The sequence below is a fragment of the Neomonachus schauinslandi genome, chromosome 4 (genome assembly GCF_002201575.2).
Source record: "Neomonachus schauinslandi chromosome 4, ASM220157v2, whole genome shotgun sequence".
NCBI classification, from domain to species: domain Eukaryota; kingdom Metazoa; phylum Chordata; class Mammalia; order Carnivora; family Phocidae; genus Neomonachus; species Neomonachus schauinslandi.
The window spans coordinates 39,998,165-40,017,580 of NC_058406.1; the positions used below are offsets into that span (position 1 = coordinate 39,998,165).

General features: G+C 49.1%; 1 protein-coding gene across 8 annotated transcripts in view; it reads right to left on the reverse strand.

The window, feature by feature from the left end:
• The window catches only part of TTC39A (tetratricopeptide repeat domain 39A), a 48,416-nt gene extending 30,593 nt beyond the window's left edge, over nucleotides 1-17,823 (reverse strand). For 3 of the 8 annotated variants that reach the window (XM_021684287.1, XM_021684291.1, XM_021684286.1), the window contains exons 1-2: nucleotides 10,983-11,045; nucleotides 3,682-3,786 (exon numbers count right to left, since the gene is read on the reverse strand). In XM_021684287.1, the coding sequence (XP_021539962.1) occupies nucleotides 3,682-3,786; nucleotides 10,983-11,020 (143 nt within the window). In that variant the 5' untranslated portion in view covers nucleotides 11,021-11,045. Of the gene's footprint in view, nucleotides 1-3,681; nucleotides 3,790-4,073; nucleotides 4,127-10,982; nucleotides 11,046-14,165; nucleotides 14,213-17,781 lie in introns of those variants that run through there. The other 5 variants (XM_021684294.1, XM_021684293.1, XM_021684289.1 and 2 more) reach the window with 5 other exon arrangements.
• Between the last annotated feature and the right edge of the window lie 1,593 nt (nucleotides 17,824-19,416).

Here is a 19,416-nt window from a genome sequence, read left to right on the forward strand (position 1 = left end):
GGAAAAAAAGAACATTCAGAGAACAATGAGTACAAGGAAATTAATCATATGATCACAGAAAAAAAGAAAATAGAAGGATCTCTTCTAACTCAATAGAAGGATTTAATGATAAGGTTGAGGAAATCTCCCCCAAATAAGAGGAAAAAAAAGAGAAAGAAATGCAAAATTAGAGGGAAAACAGGAGGCTTAGAAGAGGACAGATCCAGGAGGTCCAGTGTTTGACTTAAAGAAAGCCTGAAAAAGGGAGACAGAACATGGAGTGGTCATGCTAGAGAAGGTCCCAGAACTGAAAGGCTCCAAATAAAAGACCTATGTTTCAGCACATCATTGTGAAATTTCAGATTTGCAAGAATAAAAGAGAAGATTCTAAACATTTCTGGGGAAGAAATAATGATCACATGCAAAGTTTGAAGAAATTAGGGTTCCCGTGGTTACAGTAGATGCTAGAAAACAGGGATGCAATGCCTTCAAAATTCTGAGGGGGGAGAAATTATATTCATGCAACTCCTTCCTAGGAAGTTTCTGGAGGACACAGTGTGGTAAAATGAGGGAGGATCCCAGAGAAAAAGCCAGGTCAAGGAAACAGGAGAGAAGCAAAGGGATTTCTAGGAGATAGCTGGGAGGTGGCCAATAGACACATCTGTCTTCCAGGGTTCAGGTTTCCAGGGAAAAGGCTAGAAAGAGTTCAGGATAACTGTATATAGCAAATTAGGCAAATGAAAAGACAAGACAATTATTAACTCCAGAAAGGAAATGTAATCTTACAATGTATAACTTGTCTCTGCAATGAGCATTAGTTACCAAAATTATAATAATGTAAACATTATTGATTTAGCCAGATACTGTGATATAATGATGAGAGGAGGATGAGGGAAGGGAGGTAGGGCAGGCTAAATTCATCAGTTGCATTTCTATACAAAACAGAAGAAAGAGAAATTAAGGAGTCGATCCCATTTACAATTGCACCCAAAACCATAACATACCTAGGAATAAATCTAACCAAAGAGGCAAAGGATCTGTACTCAGAAAACTAGAAAATTACTCATGAAAGAAAGTGAGGAAGACACAAAGAAATGGAAAAACGTTCCATGCTCATGGATTGGAAGAACAAATATTGTGAAGATGTCTATGCTACCTAGAGCAATCTACACATTCAATGCAATCCCTATCAAAATACCATCCACTTTTTTCAAAGAAATGGAACAAATAATCCTAAAATCTGTATGGAACCAGAAAAGACCCCGAATAGCCCAAGGAATGTTGAAAAAGAAAAGCAAAGCTGGCGGCATCACAATTCCGGACTTCCAGCTCTATCACAAAGCTGTCATCATCAAGACAGCATGGTACTGGCACAAAAACAGACACATAGATCAATGGAACAGAATAGAGAGCCCAGAAATGGACCCTCAACTCTATGGTCAACTCATCTTCGACAAAGCAGGAAAGAATGTCCAATGGAAAAAAGACAGTGTCTTCAACAAATGGTGTTGGGAAAATTGGACAGCCACATGCAGAAGGATGAAACTGGACCATTTCCTTACACAACACACAAAAATAGACTGAAAATGGATGAAAGACCTACATGTGAGACAGGAATCCATCAAAATCCTTGAGGAGAACACAGGCAGCAACCTCTTCAACCTCAGCCACAGCAACTTCATCCTAGAAACATCGCCAAGGCAAGGAAAGCAAGGGCAAAAATGAACTATTGGGACTTCATCAAGATAAAAAGCTTCTGTAGCAAAGGAAACAGTCAACAAAACCAAAAGACAACTGACAGAATGGGAGAAGATATTTGCAAATGACATATCAGATAAAGGGCTGGTATCTAAAATCTATAAAGAACTTATCAAACTCAACACCCAAAGAACAAATAACCCAATCAAGAAATGGGCACAAGATATGAACAGACATTTCTCCAAAGAAGACATCCAAATGGCCTAAAAGACACATGAAAAAGTGCTCAACATCACTCGGCATCAGGGAAATCCAAATCAAAACCTGAGACACCACCTCGCACCAGTTAGAATGGCTACAATTAATAAGTCAGGAAACAACAGATGTTGGTGAGGATGCGGAGAAAGGGGAACCCTCCTACACTGTTGGTGGGAATGCAAGCTGGTGCAGCCACTCTGGAAAACAGTATGGAGGTTCCTCAAAAAGTTGAAAATAGAGCTACCCTACAACCCAGCAACTGCACTCCTGGGTATTTACCCCAAAGATACAAATGTAGGGATCCGAAGGGGCACATGCACCCCAATGTTTATAGCAGCAATGTCCACAATAGCCAAACTATGGAAAGGGCCAGATGTCCATCAACAGATGAATGGATAAAGAAGATGTGGTATAAATATATAATGGAATATTATACAGCATCAAAAAGATGAAATCTTGCAAATGGATCTAGAGGGTACTATGCTAAGCGCAATAAGTCAATCAGAGGAAGACAAGTATCATATGATCTCACTGATAAAAGAATTTGAGAAACAAGACAGAGGATCATAGGGGAAGGGAGGGAAAAATGAAACAAGACGAAACCAGAGAGGGAGACAAACCATAAGAGACTCTTAATCTCAGGAAACGAACTGAGGGTTGCTGGAGTGGAGGGGGGTGGGAGGGATGGGGTGGCTGCGTGATGGACATTAGGGAGGGTATGTGCTATGGTGAGCGCTGTGAATTGTGCAAGACTGATAAATCACAGACCTGTACCCCTGAAACAAATAATATATTATTTGTTAATTAAAAAAAAGAAATGACCAACTTTAAAAAAATGAACTATTATATTACAAAAAAAGTAAGAAAGCTAAATTCTTGTTTACCAATAGATGTTTAAAAGTAAAAGGTAAAAAAACATAATTTTATGATGTATGAATTCTAGCTCAATTTGTCTTTAAAAAGTTGATAAAAGGGGACACTTGGGTTGCTCAGTGGGTTAAGCATATGCCTTCGGCTCAGGTCATGATCCCAGGGTCCTAGGATTGAGACCACATCCCGTTCCTTGCTCAGCGGGAAGCCTGCTTCTCCCTCTGCCTGCTGCTCCCCCTGCTTGTGCTCAAGCATGCGCACGCTCACTCTCTCTCTGACAAATAAATAAAATCTTTTTAAAAAACTGAAAAAAGTGATAAAGGAAGAGTAGTATAAGCACATTATTTAGCAAGAAGGCAGTAAACACTGGAAGAAATGGCTAAATGATTAACCGACATTATTACCCTAAAGGGCTTGAGTAACGGCAACTCAAATCTTTAGTGCTCTGGGGAAAAACGAGGAAAAGCAGCTGTGTTAGAGCTGACCGGGGAGAAACCCCGAGTGGATTCAGTGGTAACAAGAAATCAAAGTGGAAGAGGCCATGAGAACCTAAAAGGAAGGAAGTCACAATGACCTTGGGGAGGGCCTGGCTGTTCAGGGCTGTAGAATGGGGAGCCTGAGCCCCTACTTTTATGGGACTCAGAGGGTCATGGTGACCCAGAAGGCTGAAGGCAGTCAGTTACACGGGGTTCCTCTTACATAAGACTTCTAGTTCTCCGTGACCAGACAACTCCCCCCATCCCTCCACTACACGTGGACTCCCGAGTGTACCCAGGTGTGTGCACGCACACATGCGCGTGGCACACACGCACACACGTGCACACACACACACATACACCCCAGGGCCCCCACCCCCAACCTAGGCTTAAGCCTCACCTGGGCTTGAGGTAGCTGAGTGCTTCTGAGAACTGGTTGGTGAGGAAGAGGTCCAGGGCGATCATGCACTGGTCCAGGGCCTCATGGAGGCTGCTCACAGAAGTCCTGCTGGGAGAGACACTCAAGTGACCAGGAGACCTCAACCCCACTCCAAGCTGGAACTGAGCCCCACAGAGCCCATGAGACCTCCCTGTGGGCCTTGGGTGCCTGTCACAAGCTCTTCCAGGCTGCCCGCTCTGTACTGGGACACAAAGACAACTTGGACCCACCTCTAAGTGTTCCTAAAGGTGGGAGGAGAGCAGAATGGGGGTGTCATCTGAGATCTGGTGGAGGGGATTGGGGAGGAGCAGAGGATGGAGGGCAAGGAAGCCTCAGGAACAAATTTATCTTACCCCTCACAAGGGTAAAGGGAGTCTTTATGGCCCTTCTGACCCATCGGGCTTTTCTGCCCCCTGCCCCCAGGGGGGCACAGCCCACCCACTGAATCCCACTTCAGTCCTTTTCTCTCCTCCTTCTCCAGGACTTCTCCTGCCCTCCTCGGGCCTGCACTCTAGAACCCCAGAAGCTCTGTCACAATGGGCTATAGTGTGCAGCAGACTGTAAGGCCTTTCCAGGGCCCTTTATCCTCAAGGGTCACCTTCCCAACAGCATTTCAGTGGACCAGACCATCTTCTAGTCCTTATACTTCTCTATGGCTTTCATCACCCTCACACACACACACTTTTATTTTTATTTATTATTTATTTTTACTTATTTTGTGCTTATTGTCTGTCTCCCTCCACTAAAAATAAGCTTCCCAAGGGCAAGAATCCTTGTTTTGTTCACTGCTGTATCCCCGGCATCTAGTATCTGGCACAAAGTGGGCTTTTGATAAGTATCTGTTAAATGAATGAAAAAAAAAAAATGATTGAACGAGAAGACCAAATCCTTGACCCTTCTGGGTCTCAGCTTCCCCATCTGAAAAATAAGAGATTAAACTAGGAGATCCCAAAAGTCCTATCTTGAGGATGGTCTTGAGGACATCTCTTCTCAAGGAGTCTCTTTTGAGAGAAGATTTCAAAAGGGGCCTTGATGACTTCACTAAAAGGAGATCCTTCCCCAAAAGTTAGTTGAGAGAGAGTCCCTTTCTACCAGATAAAAGTCTACACATGCCTTAGAGTCCAGCTTGAATATCTCCTCCGTGATGCAGCAGCGGATCGTCCCGGCAAATCAAAATATGTATCTTGTTCAAAACTGAACTCTTGTTCATTCTCCCAAAGCTGTTCTCCCCTAGTCTTTGCCATCTTAATAAATGACACTCCTCTACCCAGTTTCTCAAGCCAGAAATCTGAGAGTCAGCCCTAATACATCCCTCTCCTTGAGCTCTGTCAGTTCTGGCTCCCGACCATCTCTCAACCCAGCCCCTTCTGAGCCCAGTGAGCTCCAGGGCACCGCCATCACCCCCACCTGGGTCTGATGGAAGACTGCCCCTTCTGCTCTCGCCCCTCCTACCCCTTCTCTGTTGGACTGTTTTGCTCAATATTTCAAGTCTCTTAATGCTCTTCTTGCCATCTCTTTGATTCCGTGAGATTCTCAGTAATTTCTTCAGATCTTCCATTTCACTAATTCTCTTGAGGTGTGTCTGATCTGCTACTTTTCCTGAGTTTTTAATTTCAATGATTCTCTTTCACATTTCCAGAAATTCCACTTGTTTCCTTTTCAAATCTGCTTGGTCATTTGGGGCAGTGTTTTGTTCCCCGCTTATTGCTTCAAGTCCATCTTTGATTTCTTTACATGTTTATTAAAATATTTATATTCTAGATCTTAATTCTAGCATCTTAGACTCTCAGGGAAACAAATTCTGTTGTTTCTTGATTTGGGTGTCTACTGCTCACAATGACTTGTTTCCTTGTGTTTTGTAATTTTACCATGAGCTCCTATTTATTTGGCTGATCCCAAAGGGATCTTAGGAGAAAAATCTATTCCTCCAGAGAGGATTTTCACTTACTTTGGCCAGATTCCCTGGGGTGCTCCCATCCGATGATACTTAAGTTACTTTTTTGGGTTAGTATCTCCAGGACCACAAAGGGAGTATGTCTTCAAACACAAAATTTGTGTGAGGGCAGATTCGTATTTATAAATTTCTCCACCAGACCTGTCGTCCCACATTTTGTGAGAAGGTGGCTATTTCTTTCTGGTCTATTTGCTGAGGGGGTAGCCCTCTGAAGGTTCCAGATGCATGTGGTGGTGGTAGGAGGGCTAGGTTTCAACTCCTCACACTGTCACTGGGTCGGCCCAACTCCTTACTTATCATCCCTTGAGTGGTCATTAAAACTCAAGGTTCTGGATTTCTGGAATTTGTCAACACCCTCATGTTGCTGAGCCTTCATCTCATTTATCAGCCCGATTTCAGCATCCTTTATATTCTTGGCTTGAGAGGATTTCTGTTACTTCTGTGGGAGCTCAGGAATGTATTTTAAAGGATGGCTGAAGTAACCCATGTAGCCTCTAGGGAGTTTTTATAAGGGAGAATGACGGAAGCATTATTCCCTCTAACCCATCCTTCTCACAATAGCCAAAGTTATCTGTTTAAAACCCAAATCTGACCATGTCACTTCTGAACTTGAAATCCTTCACTGGCTTCCTATTACTCTTAGGATAAAGACCAACTTTCTTTCTATGGCAGAAAAGGCCCCACCAGAAGCAGCCCCTGTCCCTTTCTTCATGAGATAGGCACAGTGTCTTCCTTTGTGCCCAGGGCTTAGCCTAGTGACTGGTGTTCAGTCTGCCCATTCTGTTGGATGAACGGGTGAAGAGGCAGTGAGCACCTACCACCCTGAGCGTTTAACTGGGCTTCTCTCCTTGAGCCCTCACAAAGCCTGTGAAGTAGGATTATTATCCCCACTACAGATGAGGCACAGAGGAGAGGTGACCAGGCCACGATCACATGCCCAAGCATGGGTTCTAACCAAGTTTCTGCCTAAGCCAGTGCCCACCCACCAGCTCAGCTCCAATAAGTCAAGTCCATTGTCCTGGCTTATGACCATCTCTAAACAACTCCAGAGCCAAGAGCCTACCTCCCATTTCTGCATACACCCTACTGCCACCACCACCTCTGCCTCCCATCAAGAAAGACGTTCTGCCTGTTCGCTCTACGTGGAGAGAAAGACAGGTGGACCCATAGCACAGAGGGGCATTCCCTCCCTTGACAGCCCCAGTACCTCTTCTGCTTAACTGCAGTAAGGTGGGTCTGACGTGACCTCTGCAGACCAGGAGCTGCTTTGGGGTGGCCCTGGGGCTGATTTCCTCCTTCCTTTGCTCCCACAAATACCCACTCATCTCCGGTTCTGGCCCAGACCCGGCCCTGCTCTTGAAGAGTTCACAGTCTACAGAAGTGACAGATGCAGGCAGAGGCAATGACAGCCAGAACCATCAAGGCTGCAATCACGGGGATCACTGATGGCCCAGAAGTGGAGACAGGGCACTCGACAAAGCTTTCTGGAAAAGATGGCACTGATCTCAGGACAAGATGGGAAAAGAAGTCCAAGAAGGGGAAAAAAGGCAAGCAAGGAGCTAGAGTCATGATACCATAGTGATAAAGAGGCACGAGCCATACAGGTGAGGTGGCAAGACAGGCTCTGGAAGGCCTGCTAAGTGGTGTGAGGTGGGGATGTCCTGGCTGGCTAGGGAGCTCAGGAAGGCTGGGGACACTGGTCCCATTTGACTTAATGATGGCATTAATAACCACCCCTTCACCACCATGAGATTCTCACTTCAGGTTCTAAACTGATGACTGCCTTGTTTCAATTCTCCCACCAGCCCAGAGGCAGGCGCGCTTATCTGCATTTGACAGATAAGGAGACAAAGACAATGAAGATAAGGAACCTAGGTAGAAGACAGAAATGCTTTCCAAAAAAAGCAAGCTTGCCAAACCTTTCTCCTCCCCTGGCTGTGACTGAGGTCCCCACTTCTCTGCAGGCTGTCCTGTGTCTTCAAGGCCTTTCTGCTCCAAGCCACCTTGCCAGCCCAGGTTAATACATTACTGAGCTCCTGAGGGGTTGATGGTGGCCTTTCCACTGTGCCTTGGAGAACCTGAGACACTGGGGTGCCGCTGAGCTGGATGGAGCATGGAGCAGGGCTGGTGATCAACGCCAGGAGCTTTGGCATCGTAGGGGAGGGAGGCTTGAGGCTGGAGTGAGAAGGGAGCTGTCAGGCGGCCTGGAGTCACCCCACTCTCCCCTTCCCTCCCCCTTCCCAGCTTTCGTCTGTCTGGAAGCTGCTACCCTGACACCTGATGCACAGGATGGATGGAGCAGGGGGACCTCTCCATCCCCACTGGGGCAGCAGACGCAGTGCAAGGAAGTCACTCAGGAAGCAGACTGGAGCCAGAGGTGGCTTTTCCTCCCTGCTTCACCATTCAGGAGGAAATCTGTCCGGGGTGGGGGGCTGGGAGGGGATCTGTCCACGGGGACCCATCCCAAAGTGACCTCTCTCAATTGCACATGATTGTGACTCTCCTTCCGAGAATCCCCCTTAGCTGTGAATGAAGTGAGTATGATGTGGCATGGAGTGATGTGACAGGGCATCATGCAGTGTGGCCTTCAAGAGTTCTGAAAGTGGAAAACCCTGGTCGCAAACTGCAGCTCAGCAATTACTCATTAGAGAAACTTAGGAAGTTTCTTTAACCTCTATGAGCCTCAGTGTCCTCATCAAGAAAACGAGAATGGCAGTTCCTACTTCCTAGGGTTGTTGAGAAGAATGACTGAGACAATGTAAGCACAGTAAAAGTACTCAAGAAATGTTAGCCATTGTTACTTTTTTTCTACGAGAATGTGTTTCCCGTTTGTACGAATATGTGTTTCCATTATGTCTGAAGAAACACCGCTTTTATAAGAAAACTAAATAACTTTAAAACATGGAGTGTACATATCCTATGACCCAGCAATTCCACTCCTGTGGGGCAACCGAAAAGAAAACTCACATATGCACAAAGGACGACCTTTGAGAGTATTTACTGTTTGAATAGCAAGACTCTGGGAACCACCTCAATGTCCATCAAGAAGGCCGATAAATAAATGCGGGACCCTACATTGGGTGGTATATCATACATCAGGGAAAGTGGGGACCAGAGCTGCAAGGATCAAGAAGGCTACATCTCAGAAATCTGAAGCTCAGTGAGAAAAAGCAAGCTGCAGAATGATTCATGCTGGATGACTCCATTTATATAAAAATTTTGAAGTCAGAACAAGCTTCATTTTCTTAGACTTATACATACTCAGCGAAAGAATAAAAACAGAATGACAAAACCAATGATATTGTAATAGTGTTGTAGGATGACGGATGGCAGCTACACTTGTGGTGAGCACAGGGTAATACAGAGAAGTTGAATCACTATGTTTGCACACCTGAAACTAATGTAACATTGTGTGTCAGCTATACTCAAATAGAAAAAATTAAAAAGATAAAAATGCAAATGCCAAAATCAAAATTCAGGACGGCAATTATCTCTGGAGAGGGCAGAGGAGAGGGTCCACAGAGGCTTCAAAAGTCTCTGCTATAATTTATTTCTTAACAAGAAGAATATGAAATAAGTGGGCATAATGTTGACATCTGAAAAAGCTGGTGGCAAGGGCATGGAGTTTATTTTATTATTTGCTATATTTTTCTGAAGGCTTAAAATATTTCATAATTTTTAAAGTGGTGGAGATTTAAAGTTTGGTTTGTTTACCACTGACCCTCATATACTGGGCTGGGCCCCGAGCAGGCCTTGGGAGTGTTTGTTGAGTGACTGAGTACATACTGTGAAGGTGGAACTGCTTTGCCTCTGTTCTGCTCAGACCCCACCGGGATGGCACTGACCAGAGACAGGGGCAGATGGACCTGTGTGGCCTCAAAGAAGAGAGGGACCTGGAGGGCATGCAGTGGGGGGCAGGTATGGTTCGGTATGAGGAAGATCCGCCAGTGCTGGAAGACTGAGCTTGCTGCCCTAAAGGCCCATGGAGGGGCCAGGGGGGCCTGCAGTTGGAGAGTGGACTCAGGCAGGGATATGAGTGTGGAAGGAAGAGGGATGGATGTGGCTTCTAGCCTGGGAGTTCAGTATTCTTTGATAGGTGCCCTGTTCCATGCCTGCCTTCTCTCCTGGCAGCTTCTTTTCTGGGCACACTAGGGTGGTGCTTTGTCAGGGCTGGGCACAGGGACCTAACCAGGCTCCAGATGTACAGACTTCAGCTCAGAGCAGGAAGGGAGCAGCCAGGCCTGGCCTCCCTGTATTTTCCAAAGGAGAGACCAGAAGTCCAGGGAGGATAAAGGATGTGGCCCAAATCATACAACAAACATGGTGAGGGAAAAACTCACCAGGCCACCGTCCCGGGGGCCATAGTGTCCCTCAGTGACCCAACTTCTAAGCCCTCATCCGGGATGCACACACAGGCGTTGTGGAGGCCTCCAGCTGGGCCTGGCACCAGCCCCTGTCACCTCCTGTTCACATGTTAGCCCTGAGGCCCTTGGCAAATATTGTCCCTGGTGGTGAGGCTCCAGGTAGGGCGGGCACACCTCCCAGCTCACCTGAGCCAGATCTCCACCCAGCAACTGCCCAGCTGGGCCCTCAGGAGCCGCCCCCTACTCACCTGCGCCCAGGAAAGGGCCAGCGGCTCCTGGTCTCCCAGCTGCTAGCAGCGATCACTGCTACAGGGGCAGTGCAGGGATTCTACTGGGTTCCTCAGTGGGGTGGGGAAGAGCAGGAGAGCCATACTGGAAGTGACAACACCCACCTTTACTACCCCAGTTCCTGCTGCGCCGGATGGGCACAGCTGATTCATATCTTAGCTTTTAACTCCTTCAGATATCCCGAAGATGAGGCAGTATGGCACGGGGGTGGGGGCTCTAGCATCAGAGAGAGCTGGGTTCAAATCCCAGGCCCACCGCTCACCTCCTGGGTAACGGAAGGCAAGCCACTTAAGAGCTATGCCTCAGTTTCCTCAACAGTAACGGATGTGAAAACAACAGAGCTCACCACAGGTGTAAACGCCACAAGGGGAGGAAGGCGGCTCTGACGTGGCCATTACTACAGCTCCGTGAGAAAGTTGGGACCCAGAGGGGAGTGCCCGCCGCAGGATCCCCGGAGCCTCTACTCCCCTGGCGCGAGCGTCCGCAGCCCCCTCCCCGCTCCTCGGCGGCGGCGGCGGTTCCCGGAGGCCGGGCGAAGCGCCAGGCCGGGGGGTGGGGTGGGGGGCTGGGAGCCGCAGTGCGGGCCGGAGGCGCGGGGAAGGCCGGGCCCCGCGCCCGTTCCCCTCCCCACGGGGCCGCCCCCGTCGCGCACTTACCCCGCGGGCAGGGAGTCCGCGGCGTCCGCCGAGCTCATCGCGGAGGGGGGCGGGCAGGGTGCCCCCGCCGGACGCCAGCCGCGGCCCAGGTGCTGCCGCCGGAACCCCGAGCCGGGCGCTGTGCGGCCGAGCCGCAGACGCCGCGGCCGGGGAGGGGCGCGCCGGGGGCGGGGAAGGCAGCGGGGCCGGGCCGGGCCTCGGTCCGCTTGCCCGCGCAGTGGGGCCGCGGCCGCCGCCCGTCTGCGGCCGACTGGAGGCTGGGGCTGGGCGGGGGGCGGCCGCGGGATGCGCCCCCACCCTCAGCTCTCACAGGTGAGAGGCCCGGGCGCCCAAGGCCCGCCGGGCCCATGCCGAGTGCCCCCGCTGCGCAGCCCCCAGGGGCCGGAGCTCGCTCCTTCCTCACACAGCCCCACCTATTTGTGGCCAGAAAGTTCTCTTAAACCTGAGGTCCACCTCCCTGTCACTCTCCCCTCCCCCCCCAGCTCCCGCCTCGCAGCGGCCCCCACCTGAGCCCTTCGTCATCCTACTGCATTGGTGGGGGGGGCATTCATGCTGAGAAAGACACAGCCTCCAGAGTCAGGCTTGGGTTTTAATATTCCCTTTTGCCCCCTGCCTGACTGCGTGCAGCACACAAGGCGGCAGAAAATAACGCAGTTTAGCACTCACTGTGCTCACACAGTTCACACTCGCCTTCTCAAATCATCCCACTAGCTGCCATTTTACAGACAGAGACGAGGCACAGAGTTTGTGACTTGCTCAAGTTAACTCACCTAATAAATGGCAAGTTGTGATTGGAACTGGCCCTCCTGACTCCAGGGTGGACACTCTTGTCTCTCTTTCCCCCTTGGTCCTCTCCCCTCTGAGTCCCCAACCCCTATATGAAGTCACCCATAACACTCCTCAAATGCTCACTGTGTGCACACCCTAAGGTATCTGTCTAGGACCAGGGTTGAAGCCCACCTGGCCTTCCGGCACAATGAGCCACTGGTCCAGGAAGCGTTAACCAGCCACCACTTCCAGGCCCCAGATGCTCTTAACCATGACTCATCAGAGCACGTGGCTGCCATTAGAACTCTCCCTTTACAAAGGCAGGGGACAGGAGGAGGAGGGACTCCAGCGCCCCTGGAGCAACCCTTAGCTCCAGGATGTCAGAATAGGAAGCAGGAGGAGCCTGTAGAGGCAGGCCTGGTAGGAAGAAGGCTGCTGACTAGGTCCCAGGAAAGCCAGGTAGATTGGGCCTGGTGGCAGAGGGGAGAGGTTTAGAAGATCACTGTTTAAATCTCACAGGTGCGGGGCGCCTGGGTGGCTCAGTTGGTTAAGCGACTGCCTTCGGCTCAGGTCATGATCCTGGAGTCCCGGGATCGAGTCCCGCATCGGGCTCCCTGCTTGGCAGGGAGTCTGCTTCTCCCTCTGACCCTCCTCCTTCTCATGCTCTCTCTCAAATAAATAAATAAAATCTTTAAAAAAATAAAAAAAATAAATCTCACAGGTGGTCTGGAAAGGTGGCGAGTTCTTATCATGCCCATATGTGAACAGAGGCTAGATGTTCACTTGCAAGGATCATCCTATGTCTGGCATTCTCAGACATGGGCACAGAAAAGGTAATTAACTACAAGGAGCAGGCTATGATGACATACACCATCATTTGGAGGAATCCAGATCAGGAGTGCAACATAGACTGGAGGGGTGGGGGGAGAGCTTCCTGGAGAAGGTGGGCACAGAGTTGAGCCTTGAAGTTTATAATGTTTATACACAATAAAGTCGTGGAGAGGGTGTACCAGATGGGAGAACAGCATGGGTGAAAGCAGAATGGGGGTGGGCAGAGGCACACCCATGTCAGCTGGTGTTTGTGAGGCTGGTGAGAAGACCAGCCATGTGTATGAAGAGGAGCCTCAGTAATGAGGCTGGGGCACCCTATCGCATGCCATGCCCATCTCTGGGCATTTGTACATGCTCGTACCTCCACCTGGGACACACCTTCCTCCCTTGTCACTTATTATTCATTTAATCAGGGTTTGATCCAGAAGCTTACAACTGGAAGCCTTCTTTTTCTTTTTTTTTCTTTTTTTTCTTTTTTAAAGATTTTTATTTATTTATTTGAGAGAGAGAGAATGAGAGAGAGCACATGAGAGGGGGGAGGGTCAGAGGGAGAAGCAGACTCCCCGCCGAGCAGGGAGCCCGATGTGGGACTCGATTCAGGGACTCCAGGATCATGACCTGAGCCGAAGGCAGTCCCTCAACCAACTGAGCCACCCAGGCGCCCCGGAAGCCTTCTTTTTCAAAAAAAGAATACAAATTTACCAATATAAAACTGCCAGAGTCCTCCCAGAGCCCCAGTAAGGGCCAGGTGAGTGAACGGTTTTGAAGCTTCACGCTACGTTAGTTACAGGTAAATCTTTATTGCATTTGACCAACATTTATTAAGAGCCTGACATATGCCCAAACTCCTCCTCGCCCTGCAGGTTTCAGTTCAGACAGCACATCTTCCAGAAAGCCCTCCCTCCCTGGCTGGGTAAGGGGCTTCCTGGGTACACACTGCCCTAACCCCCTATGACCTAACCTCATCACCGGGGGGGGGGGGGACACCACACCATCTGTGTGTGATGGTGGTGGAGTGAGGTGTGTATGTGATTGTCTCTGCCATTAGACTGGGAGCTTTTGGAGGGTCCGGTCTGGTCAGACATCTCTGTTTCTGATGAATCACAGAATACCAACATTTGGCCTAGCACTTTACCATTTCCCTCTGAGGTAATTATAATAATGACTGATGTTCACCGAAGGCTTATTATATGCAACACATGTTAAGTGTAGAACACGGGCTATCTCATTTAATGCTCGCTTTTAACCACCTCTCTTGGGGGTTTCTCTTTTTAACCACCTCCTCATCAGTAAAACGGAAATACTGCCTGCTTCAAAGGATGGTTGTGAGGATTAAGAATTCCTGTATCTAAAATGCCCAGCAGGGGCACCTGGGTGGCTCAGTCGGTTAAGCGGCTGCCTTCAGCTCAGGTCATGATCCCGGGGTCCTGGGATAGAGCCCCACGTCGGGCTCCCTGCTCAGCCGAGAGCCTGCTTCTCCCTCTCCCTCTGCCTGCCTCTCTGCCTACTTGTGCTCTCTATCTCTCTGTCAAATAAATAAATAAAATCTTTAAAAATAAATAAATAAAATGCCCAGCATAGTACCTGGCAGGTGACACAGTGCTGTGCGGTGCTCTGGTGGTGGTGGCCGTGAGGCAGATGCTATTATTCTCCCCTTTTGTAGATGGAAACTGAAGCTAAGCAAGATAAGCAGCCAAGCTGCCTTTGGAGCTGGAACTCTCCCCACATAACAGTGGCAAAGATGCTGGAGCCACCCACTGATGAGTCAGGGCAGCAGAGTGGTCCACCCTTCAGAAGGGCTCCACCCGGGCAGCTCCCAGCCCCCAGGAGCTCTGGCTCAGCCCCAACCCTGGGGAGCCTGGGAGTCACCATTATTTCTGCCTCCCAACCCAGGTCACCTGCCCATTTCCACCTTAAGGCGATAGCCAAGCTCTGGGGACCAGGAGAGTACATTGAGTCCCAGGTTCCTTCCTCCCCTGCTGGGGGAGTTTCCTGGTGCTTTGTGCCTGAAGTTGCCAGGCCTGCTTCCTCTTGCATGTTCTCCCAAATCGCTGGGCTCACCACACCTGATGGCAAGAACAAATCGCTGGGCTCACCACACCTGATGGCAAGAACAAATCGCTGGGCTCACCACACCTGATGGCCCTGAGAACCTCCATAGACTACTTTTACCTTTACCATCTATCAGCTTAAGAAGGCCCTCAATAAATATCTGTTTAGTGGAAGCTCAGGATGCTCCAAAAAGCTCCATAGTGGCTTTATCTCCCATCCCACAGTGGCTTGGGCCAAGTGTGACTTGGACTCAGGTCTTAACTCCTTATCCTATAGGAAAAGTGTGTGGAAAGGTGGGTGGGCTACAGAAATGGGGGTGTGAGCATGTGAAAAGTGAGGCCATTGTTGTAGAAACAGCTTAAGTTGTGAAGTCTGCTGTGCGTCTACCTCTCTGGCCCTGCCTTCCCATCTGTAAATCTGGGATAACAGTGCCAGCCTCGCAGGGATGCTGTGAGGCTTTACTGAGCATTACTCAGGTGATGCCTCGGCCCCTTCCCCCTTCTCCCTCTTCCCTCTTCTCAGTCCCTTTCTCCAGGCCTTTCCCTGGCGTGAAGCAACCCGGGACTAGCTCTCTCTACCAGCCCAGAACTAGCCAGTTGGACTCCAGAGACCTCCCACCAACCCAGCTGGGCTGGTGACTATACAGCAGGTTTTCTTAAAGTGAGTGAGCCCCACCCAGCAGATTGCAGGCTTGGGCAGGTTAATAATTCACAATCAACAGACCCATCAACAAAGGGCCCTTGAACAGGGCTGTGACAGTCACAGTTCTGAAATATCCCTTGGCAGGGGCTCTTAGGGAAGACCTAGGCCTACTTGTTGGGCCAGCCTCCTCCCTCCTCATGAACTCTGACCCTCACTAGCTGTGTAACCTTGGGCAAGTTACTGCCCCACTCTGGCTGTTAGGTTCCTCTTTTCCCCATATAGAGGGGAGAGAAAGGTGGGCCAGGAGCTCAAGGTCCTTCCTTGCTCTGATGTTCTTGGTTCTGGGATCTGAGCTCTTGTACCAAAGTCTGGTCTCCCAGAGCTGCTGAAAGTGGATCTAAGGAAGGAGCCCCAGTCAAGGCACAAGGGACCAGGAACAGTTTTGATTGGAAAAAAAGAGGCAGAGCTCCAATGAGGTGTTTCAGGCATTGAGTGGCATCCTGTCAGGGGTTAGAACTTGGGCTGCAGAGCCAGGAAGATCTGGCTGGACTCCTGGCCCCACCACAACCTAGCTGTGCAGCCCCAAGCAAATCACTCTATGAGCTTGAGGCAGGGCAGGGAGTGGTTCAGAGAGCAGGTTAGCACCCCAGCTCTGACACCCTGGATCAGTGACTTCAACTCTGAGATGGGGATGATGACGGCACCAACCTCATTAGGCTGTTGCAAGGATTAAATGAGGTAACATACATGAAGCACTTGGAACAGGGCCTTACCATTAATCTTTGAGCTTTAGTTTCTTCACCTATAAAGCAGGGATAACAGGATTCTTGTGAACATTAAATGAGCAAATGGACCCAAAAGAGCTTTGGAACCGTGCAAGGCTGTCCAGAGAAGAGGGAAGTCTTCTTCCTGGCCAGGGCCACAAGGACATCCACTGGACGGACACCTGCCACGTATCTTTATGGCAAATGTGCTACCTCCCACACTGCCATGGGGAGTAGAAAGCAGCACCATCTTTCAGAAGGGGAACTGGAATTTTGGACTGGAAACCTTAGAAAGGTGACCCAATACACCTAGGCAACAAATATGTCTGAAGAAATAGTCACAAACATAAAGATTGCTGGTACAAAGATGTTCATCACAGTGTTTTCTATAATAAGGACACAGCTAGTAATAACCTAAATGTCCATCAATAAAGAATTATTTCAGTGAATTATAGTGAATTTATAGGGTCAAATATTCTGCAGATATTTAAATTTTATAGAGAATTTCTTTGCCCAGATTACTACATTGTTTCCCAAGTAGTTTCTCTGCTCCCACCGCTGTCCCCTTATTGTCTTCTCCACACAGAACCACACCCATTTGATCTGATCATGTCACTCGTCTGTTCAAAACCCCACACTAGCTCCCCATGTTGTTCAGTGCAAAAGCTAAAGTCTCCACATGGCCTCGAGGCCCTGAATGACCTGTACCCCCATCTCTCTCTCTGACATCATCTCCCTTTACTCTCTCTCTCTCATATTCAGCCACTCTGGCCTCCTTGCTTTTTTCCGAATATGTCAGGCACACTCCCACCTCAGGGCCTTTGCACTTGCTATTCTTTCTGCCTGGAATGCTCTTCCTGCAGATATTCACATGATTACTCCTCCACCAAAGGGCTTCAGATCTCAGCTCAAATGTCACCTTCTCCGTGAGGCCTTCCCTAACCATTCTATTTAAAATGGAACCTTTGCCTTCATCCTCCCTATTCCTTCATCCTGCAGTATTTTTTCCATAGCACTTGCTATCTTACCTCCTGAATATTTTGTTTATTCATTTATTTTCTGTCTACCTATTAAATTCTACACTCCACAGGGGTGGGATTTTTTTTTTCAGTTTTGTTCTCTAATATATTTGCAGTGCCCGGAACAGTGCCTGGCACGCAGTAAGCACTCAGTAATTGTTGCATGACTGAGTTTTCTGGAAGGTGGGAAAATATTTAAAAAGCAGAATACAAAGGTAGTACTAAAAAGAAAACCCCAATGTGCATGCATTTGAGAAAGCACAAGGAGGCTCCATCTCCTCATCTATTAGAATTGGAGACAAGAAGACCTCCCCCATCAGAGCTGAGGTTGGTGGAAGGTGGTGAGGCATGTCAAATCAGGGCTCAGCCAAGGGTGGATCTCGCTGTTATCAGATCACTGAGGCAACAGGGTGGCAGGCAGTAGGGCCGTTGTAAAGGCCGAGGCCTAGTTTAGAGGGTCCAGCGGAGAGAAACCTGGGCTGGAAGGAGCAGTGGCAAGTGAAGGAGAAGGGGGACGATTTGCGTGCAGCGCTGTGCACTGAGCCTGTGGAGAGGTCATCCCTCTTTGACTGGCTTGTCCTGCGCTCAGGGACAGCGCTTGGGTGTGCCCTTCAGTTACACAGGTGTGGAGGAAGTACCCACCCACCCATTTTCTTGGAAGGCCAGCAGAGTTACCTTCAATCTGAGACGTAGATGCTCTCTCTGGGGGAGGGTGTTTCTTACCTAGGGATGAATTCTTGCAGGGGGAGGGTCTTGCCATGGCAGACTCTGGAAGGGAGGGAGAGGGACACCTGAGGCTGTGGGAGGGAACAAGCAGGGACAAACATCCTTCCATGGGGAAAAAGGGACTCACAAGGTATGGAGCATCTGGCTCAGGGTTACCTGGATAGGGCACCTGATGTCCCACTCACTGGCATAAGTCCTAATATAATTGCCCTCCTGGGGTACATGGGACAAATCCAGCCACTGGGTAGGAAGGATTTTACCTAAATACAATAGATTTCTGAACTGCCGTTTTCATCTGAAGTGGGAAGGAAGGAAGATGTGGGAAGACATCCACGGGGCCCTCCAGATGTGGAAGTTTTGCAGTTAGGCTCCTTCCAGGATGGCTGAGGGGCTTGGCAAGGGGCCGTAGAATCCTAAAAATCTTCTGTTACTCATTCCTTGCTTCCTAAGACGTTTTAAAAAGTTACAGATTGGTTTTAGGTCAAGGTAGAGAGGAATTAGGAGAAGGGTCTGTCCCACCCTTGGTCTGGGGTGATAAAGTGACGAGCTTCAGGGACCTTTGCCCTGTAAACCCCGCCCCCCCCAGGTGGTGGTAGTCAGGCTGAGAATGGGGCTGGGGCCAGCAGTCACAATTGCAAGAGAGTCCCACAAGGGACTAGTTCCCAGCTCCCAGGGTGGCAACAACTGAAGACCCTCAGAGGAGGGTCCAAGCAAATCATATTTTGGGTACTTCATGAAGCTATGACTTTATGTTAGGGCCCTCCTTATTGGCCACAGTTAATTACAATATCGTGCCCCACCCCCACAACTTGTTCTTAGGGGTACTGCTTCTCCTTCCCTCCTCCCCAGCCCCACTGGCAGAATGGTAGGTGCCTCTTATTTGACTCTACCTCTTGGGGTACAGTGACTGGTTGAAGGGAGGGTCAACTGGAATATTTCCCTGAGCTTTTTCAAACAAGACTGGTGGAGGAGCCCCTTCCTCTTCTGGCCTGGGGGAGTAATGACAATTATCAGTAACACTCCTGGGTCACACTGACTATGTGTTAGGCACTGTTTTCAGTGCTTTACATAAACGAATTCATATAATCCTCACAACAACCCTGTGAGGCAAGTCCTAACATTAACCGCGTTTTACAGATGAGGAGAGTGAAGTATGGAGAAGTTAAATAACCTGTCCAAAGTCATACTACCAGAAAGTCCCAGAGTCAGGACCCCAAATCCGCCTGTGTGGCTCAGGGTACTACTGTCCCAGGACTTGAGCTTGGAAGCTGCTAGCAGCCATGCCTGCACGGAATGGAGAAGAAGTAGGTGAGCATTAGGAGAGAATGGAGCTGTCCGCAGAGAGAAGCTGAACTGAGCAGCAGAAATATTCAGGGGAAGGACAAGCAACTCAAATCACAGATTTGGAGATAAATCAGGAACTGGCATGCTGGCAGAGCTAACACTGCAACCTACATAATCTATTTCCAACTGACCTCAAGACAGGACCAAAAATGTCCCAAGTCAGAATCCCTCTGTAACTGATAACAAGGGACAAAGGTGACCTGTGGGTTTCCCATGGCATCCTCCCAAGAGATGGAGGGTTTGAAGGCTGCAGTGTGCCTCCCACACCCGAGCCCTCTCATACCCCAA